Source organism: Nerophis ophidion, linkage group LG08 (assembly GCF_033978795.1).
Source record: "Nerophis ophidion isolate RoL-2023_Sa linkage group LG08, RoL_Noph_v1.0, whole genome shotgun sequence".
In the NCBI taxonomy this organism is placed as follows: domain Eukaryota; kingdom Metazoa; phylum Chordata; class Actinopteri; order Syngnathiformes; family Syngnathidae; genus Nerophis; species Nerophis ophidion.
The window spans coordinates 49,533,055-49,540,713 of record NC_084618.1 but is presented as its reverse complement, the minus strand read 5'-3'; the positions used below and the strand labels follow the sequence as shown (position 1 = coordinate 49,540,713).

The following is a 7,659-nucleotide window of genomic DNA, read 5'->3' as shown; positions in this document are numbered from 1 at the left end:
GAGCCGTTTGTAATTTGCCCAATCAGTGACGTTTTTTGTTTTTTTTCCATTGGTGACAACAGCAGACATCTCCATATATGGTTAAGTTTTACCCCAAGAACTTTGTGTGAGACCGCCATTGATGTCCATAAATTCCTTTTTTTTGTCTTTCCTCTTTTTGTGGGGCAGACTGGCTCGTACATGCCCATGAATCCTCCAACGTTACCATTTCTAATACAAAGTAGCGCATAGTTCCAACTTACATCTGCCAGTAGACTCCATATGAAAGTACCAAAATCTACAACCAGGCTGACGGGGAAAAGACGCAGGCGAAGTGGAGGCATGTAAATAAGACCTTCCTCAAAACGGTGTATCCTGAGGAGTGTCTTGAAGATGGTCTGTAAAGGATAATCCATGCAAAAGAACTACCAACTCATGTTATGTAGACCACAAGGAAGTGTTTTAAATGTAGAAAAAAAGTCATAAAATTACTCCTTATAGACTTATTTTCAATACATGTTGTCAAAAAGTGGACTAAGACTCTTCTTATTGTTGATGCAAAGATAGAATAGACATACCAGATTTTAATTTCATAAGTTTATTCTCATCACAATATACATTCCACTTTTTTATTGCAGTACAAAAATAAGCAATATGCGTTCATGATAATAAATAGCCAAAAAGAAATTGGAAGCACACGAAACACAAAAGTTGATAGTTCAGATATTGCAGCGCATTCATTTTTACAAAATATTATGTAAATCCTGCACAAGTACCGCTTGGACTGTGTTCACCGAAACTGCAACGTAAATGTATGAAATATGTTCAAACAAATAATTATATAAAAATAAAATGACAAAAAAACAACAACATTGTCTTTCCAAAACTGAATTTTATATTAAATACAGAGCAGAGTTTAGTTTTCCTTTCAAACGGCCTAATCATTGCTGGTTTATGCCGTGAACGCTGCCTTGCAACAAGTGGCTGCAATTTCTTTCAAATAATGTTTTCACTTTCAGTTCATAGAAGAATAATGAATCATAAACAAATGCATATCGATGTCCCCCCCAGTGCATGACTCAGGTCGACATAAGGGGTTGTCCACATAAGCGAGTGTCAACGTAACCAAAAATACAAAAAAAGCTATTGCTTGCTAATTTACTGTACTTGTAACTTTTGCCAGAGACATTAGGAAAATAGTCAATTATGATAGATTTTTGAGGTGGAATTTATTTGTTTAAATTGTTTTCATCCATTTGTGCAAATGGCTGCATTTTGTATGCTGTGGAAACAAGGCAGCTGATAGTGATGGGTACTGAATATACAAGTATCGACGGAATTCCGTCGATACTACCGGGTGTCGAGTCATGTAAAATCAAAAGGAAACCATATTTTGACGCCACGTCCGCTTACAGACTAAACATTGGCTCAAAGATTTTGGCGGGAAAACAAACACTCAAGCTGCCCCCAGATCAGTCTCAGCCAAACTGCCTCTAGGTAATGTTCCAATTTTCAATGCCAGCAAAGCAAGTATGCCTGATAGAAAACTTACAATAAAACTCACTCTTTTCAAATAGAGCTAGCTCTATGCAAATTTACATTGGATTTGCCATTTACATGCTACTGATTAGCATTAGCGGTTTTACTTGAAGATTTCAACACGTCTGATAATGAAAACTAGAACTAAGATGCATGTTGCAATCGAACCAAGTGTGTAACAAGTACAGTACTTACAGTACAATCACTTTGGAAGGCGTGACATAAGAATAGACTGGCACATTTAGCTACTTCCTAGCTAGGCAACACACCGTAGTTTATACACTAGTGCCATTTACGTCTTGGAACTGAAACTGCATGCAAACATGTTGATATGAAACTTACAAATGAGACTCAGAAATGTAACAAATCAAGAAATAACAACTGGACAAGACAGCCATCTTTATCAGCTCATTGTTAAATGTTGAAGTGTTGAATTGTTACATTTAATAACACATAAACACACACAAAAGTACCAAAATGTGTTCCCAGGTACCGGGAATTGGTACCATATTGGTTCGAATGTGAGAGGTACCCTTCCGTATCGGTTAAGAAATGTACGGAAAAAGAAGAAAGGACCTTCGGTTCTATGCTGAAGCTTTGAAGGTACGTGTCACCTCCTTTCCTGCTGTTAGTTTTTGTTGATTTCGACATGATCACAAATCTGCTTCTGCAAAACCCAACACATTTTTCATAGAAATGAAAATGAAATGTTGAGTACGTCAAAGTTGACTTCAGCGTGGATCGGGACTCGATGAGTTGGTCAATTTCAACGTGTTGTTGGCGTCAACAGCTTCCCTGTGATTACGTAGAATCTGTTCAATGATGCGGCTGCAGAGGGTGACGTGTTTTCCTTGGTGTGGTTTAGTCTTAGTGGTGACCTACTGAGGACTGTTGGTGATGGCTTTGAGAATGTCACACGTGTTCTTGGAGATGACCTCCCTCAGCTTCCGTACACGACGAGGACTGGAGGCGCCGACGTAATTGTGCGGCTGCAGGGTGGCCATGCCCTCGTTGACGTTGCCCATGATGATAACCTGGCCCTCGGCGGCGGCGGCCATGATATTTGGGCAGGGACAGCTCCAGTCCATATTGAGGAAGGTGACTTCCAGAGGCTCTTTGCCAAAAAAGCGGAGGCCCATCTTGTCGTCCTTGAGGATCTCCTCCACGGTCACCAGGGCGTGACCTGAATCTTTCTCCTCTGTGAGCTCGGTCATGCTACCCAGGATGACAAAGTCACTGCGGCAGAAGCTGGTCACTATCTTACCTCTCGGTTTACAGGCTTTGCAGTCGTGTTTCTTCGGGTACGGGCACGTCTCCCCACAGGCTTCTTTGGAATCAAAGTTGTTGTCGTTCCCTCCACATCCTCCGTAGATGAAAGACTGGCATTGTCGCAGACTGCTGCTGAAGGCCCAGCGTGGCTCGTAGGCTTTACATGGCCCTTGCAGACTTGGTAGGTCACAAGGGCTCGACAGCTCCGGACCGCAGCATTGCATGCACTCATCATACGTCTCAAAGTGCTTGGTTGGGTGCTGGTCGCTGCTTTGGCAGTGACTGAAAGACATGCAGTTGTTACTTTGGGCGTCATAGAACCAGGTCACTTTCTCCAAGTCACTCCCACAATCCTCCGGATTGTTGGGGGGCTTAAGACAATCCTCTGGGGGACACCGGCTCAGGTTTTTAGACTCTGGGCTTTTGGGTGGCTCTGTGGGCAGCACGGTCAGAGGGTGGTGGGCCTGCACTGAGCCGAAAGGGTTCCGAGCCGTGCAGGTGTAGACGCCCGAGTCGCGCATTTCGGCGTTATAGATGACCAACTGACCCACGTTTGTGACCACCATGTTCCCCTGAACGTGATTGCGCCCCATGACCACCCTCTGCACCTTGTCGGGAAGATGCTTCTCCCAGGTGATCTCAGGCGGCGGTTCCCCGGTTACATCACACAGGAAGCTGGCAGTGTTGCCCACATTTACAGTCTGGAGGTGCGGCAGGCTCAGGACAACAGGCGCTTGAGGCTCGACAGGAGACGGGACAGTCACCTGCAGGGGGGCGGTTGTCGGGCGGGGAGTGGTTACCAGGGGCAACGCTGGGCTTGTGCTCGGCCAGGTGAGGTGGAAGCGACAGGCGACGACAGAGAGGCTGATGCCCTTGGAGCACGCCTCCGCGTCCATGTAGCACTTGTTGTAATAGGTCATGCCGTCAGACGCGCACGTGAACTGAGGCTCCCTCTCACAGCGATCACGGCATTTACACACCGGCTGCCCGTCCCAGATGTCACACTGTGACCCCTGCTGGGTGCACATGAAGGTGGCACAGGTGGCTTCCTGGGGCATCCCCATGGGTCCTTTTTCGCGAACCATGTATCTGGAGGCCACACAACTACGATTCCCACAGACATTTTGGCAACACTTCTCAAAGGATTCACAATCCTGGAAGACAAGAGGGAAGCAATTACTTTTCTCCGTGTTATTGATTGATTGAGACTTTTATAAGTAGATTGCACAGTACAGTACATATCCCGCACAATTGACCAATAAATGGTAACACCCGAAAAAGTTTTTCAACTTGGTTAAGTCGGGGTCCACGTTAATCAATTCATGGTAGTCACTTGTTCTTTTCAACACAGCAGTACCTCAGCATACAGTTGAAAGGGGATTCAGATGACCCGATTTGTCGCCGTTTACCTGACACAGGAAATGTGACGAATTGAGGGGGTGCAATATCCACTTCAGCCGCCAGATGGCAGTAGAGTGTTTTATATATGAAAATGTGTTTTGTGGCAATTCCAACTTTGGCTACAGTGTCAATTGCTATGGGGAGTAGCGCTTTCCATCATTTTCATTAAACTGCATTGTAAAATGATTATTATCATACTGAAGCAGTGTGTCTAACACCAGCCTAGGATGTTAACATATATGATAATATCTAAATGGCGGACATTTATCCATGAAAATATGATGAAGCTGCTGATGGTGTGTTTGGCAGAGAAACAGCTGAAAGGGGATACCATAGAAGTCCACTCGTCAAGGTAAATACTGTACATTATTATTACATTCATTCATAAAACTACTGTTTTTGGCAGTAGTACATTCAATTGTGTTGTTTTTTGAAACAATATTTCTTATCTAAAAGTGTGTTTTTCTTTCTGAGAGATATGCTACAAGTTATAATTGTCCTGTTTTTTTGGGTAGGGGTGGGGGGCAAGCAACAAATGAAGTTGATTTCAAATACTTGCCATGAAAGACATTCATTTGAGATACAAGTGTTTTGAATTAAAGAAAAAAAATTGATCTTCATTCCACAAATTCCACCTAGCAGCAAGTAATTGTGCAAGTTTAATAATATAGTGATTGACAAAATGAGTCACATCATAGACTTTTTAACGTTTATTGCAACAACTAACTCAGTCAACTTGGTTTCAGATTAAAACCAGCATTTGCAGTATTGTCCACCTCTACATCTTCGCAGCGTATTATAAATAAAGCGAAATCGTAACGATTGAAACTTTTTAAAAACTTCAGCGGAAAAACAAAAAAATGTCTGAGGCTTGAAGACTCCAATTATCGTGCTATGTAGTATTCCTGAATTTTCCAAATAGAAGGACTAGAGTAGAATTCATGTTTTATATCATGTTCTGTATATAAAAGAGTCATTATTAGTATTCCATCCATCCATTTTCTACCGCTTATTCCCTTTTGGGGTCGCGGGGGGCGCTGGCGCCTATCTCAGCTGCAATCGGGCGGAAGGCGGGGTACACCCTGGACAAGTCGCCACCTCATCGCAGGGCCAACACAGATAGACAGACAACATTCACACTCACATTCACACACTAGGGCCAATTTAGTGTTGCCAATCAACCTATCCCCAGGTGCATGTCTTTGGAAGTGGGAGGAAGCCGGAGTACCCGGAGGGAACCCACGCTTTCACGGGGAGAACATGCAAACTCCATTATTAGTATTATTATTATTATTATAAAGTCATGATATAAGTCATGATATCCAAAAATGTGATGTATAATAAGTTAAAATCATATTTTTTGAAACCAGATGAATCACATTTTAGAATTTGGATTAATCATGATTCATTACTAGTGCTTACTCGATTGCATGATTAACATTAGCTTAAAAAAATACTCAAAAAATTATACAGAAATGCAATTTTGTTGTCAGACCCAGCAGCCACAAGACATTACCTAGGCCACTAGGCCACCTACTCAGTGGCCTAGTGGTTAGAGTGTCCGCCCTGAGATCGGTAGGTTGTGAGTTCAAACCCCGGCCGAGTCATACCGAAGACTATAAAAATGGGACTCATTACCTCCCTGCTTGGCACTCAGCATCAAGGGTTGGATGTGGTGATTAAATCACCACAAATGATTCCCGGGCGCGGCACCGCTGCTGCCCACTGCTCCCCTCACCCCCCAGTGGGTGATCAAGGGTGATAGGTCAAATGCAGAGGACAAATTTCACCACACCAAGAGTGTGTGTGACAATCATTGGTACTTTAACTTTAACATTGATACAACATTGATTACACATACATGTGCTTTAAAACTTACTTTTAAACAACATTGCAAAATAGTGGTATTTGTAAATTGAGACAACGTTGATGTCCAATATATCCATGAAATGAGCACATTTCAATGGTCAAATCAACGTCAGAACCCAACATTGATTAAACTTCGTCAAAAAGCATGTTGTTCCTACGTTATGTTTGAGTTGCTCAACATCAGGACCTGATTCAACAAGTTCTCAACATTGTTTTAATGTCGTGTGCCTGCTGGGAGAATGTCATTTAGGAACATTTTTTAAATGTTTTACTTGAATGCATGTCATTAAACTGCACAAAATAAACCTAAAAATCTAAAGTGCTTTCTTGCTTTATTTTGAAGTGAAATTTGCCAGCGAGCACACAAGTCGCAGTCTCCTCACTCATGTTTGTACTTACCTGTGCAATAATGTGATTGCTGAGAGCTTGTTATGTCAAAATAAATGGCATGAATAATACTAAGTGTGTTCAGGATGATTGGTCACTTGAAATAACTCTTTATTTTTGACAGCACTAAAAAAAACTATTTACAAATACAAGTAAATACAATTAAAATAGTTTTTTTTTGTGTTTGTTTTTTGTTTTTTCAAAAAAAGGCAATACTCGATGCATATTTGGATTTTTAACAATAAAACAGGTGCACGTTTAGAATGTATCCAGGGTTAAAAACCCAATATCCCACATATTGTAGTTTTGTGTCAGCATCTTACCTGATCAGATTGACACTCCCTAGTACAAGTACTCATGGCATCCACCCACAGGTTGGGGTTCATGTCGTTAGGACACATGCCCGCGTGGGAGTAAGAGGTGTGGGCCGCGACCTCCATCCACACACTGGCCAGGAACCAGATCCAACGTGGGAACAGCATCCACCACATCTCCAGTTTAAAAGTGGGGCAAAGTTGAAAAAAACCCAATAAGCATATCACAAGTGTGCGATGGATCGATGCCGGATTGCTTTTATATTAAAGACGAGCAGCCATCCCCAAACAGTTCACAGGAAGACTGACTTGACTTGCTCCTGAGTTGCTGGAGGAACATTTCTAAACGGTTCGTGGTCGGATTGAGTTGGGACTGGCGGGGTACCTGCCTGTTAAAAGGATTGGTGGTAACCCCCACCCTCCTCACTCGCCCACCCGACATCCCGCTTTAACTCTTTGCGCGCTCCTCTTGTGCCAAAGTGCACAGAGGAAGAAGTGTGTTATATCCAGAAAAGTTATGTTACAGTGGCTTATGCATATTTTACCTCATTATCTTTTACAATAGGCATGTGCATGTATGCTAAACACACACATGCACGGATTAGGAGAAGTTATTCTATTCACTGAAATAAATGGAAAATGTCAGTTACTGCAATATTCAAGTAAAATCAACACTAATAAGCTGTCATACTTTGTACAATTGGGTCTACTCTTGTCAGTGATTGAAAAATGTTTGCATATAATGGAAACAGTGTATACAAATTTGAAAAAATGTGTACAATAATCGTTATTTAAACAATATTATATATTGTTTTTCTCAGACAGCTATGATATGTTTATTCCTGTAGAACCGAGACTACAAGCATTAGAAAATGGATGGATGGATTAAAATGACTTTGAT

General features: G+C 42.1%; 1 protein-coding gene across 1 annotated transcript; it reads right to left on the bottom strand.

Annotated features, from left to right (window-relative positions):
* Positions 1-561: 561 nt before the first annotated feature.
* On the bottom strand, positions 562-7,109 carry wfikkn2b (WAP, follistatin/kazal, immunoglobulin, kunitz and netrin domain containing 2b). The gene is made up of 2 exons (XM_061908787.1): positions 6,768-7,109; positions 562-3,941 (listed from the first exon to the last, which is right to left on the bottom strand). The coding sequence occupies exons 1-2, from the start codon at positions 6,933-6,935 to the stop codon at positions 2,397-2,399; spliced, it is 1,713 nt and encodes a 570-aa protein (XP_061764771.1). The 5' UTR covers positions 6,936-7,109; the 3' UTR covers positions 562-2,396.
* Positions 7,110-7,659: the final 550 nt, after the last annotated feature.

What these genes read in the sequence shown, in the direction of transcription:
- wfikkn2b (XM_061908787.1), bottom strand. Translation starts at nt 6,935, where the DNA reads ATGTGGTGGATGCTGTTCCCACGTTGGATCTGGTTCCTGGCCAGTGTG. An exon ending in GGGAGTGTCAATCTGATCAG is followed by an intron (nt 3,942 to 6,767) that starts GTAAGATGCTGA and finishes CTTGTCTTCCAG; the next exon opens with GATTGTGAATCCTTTGAGAA.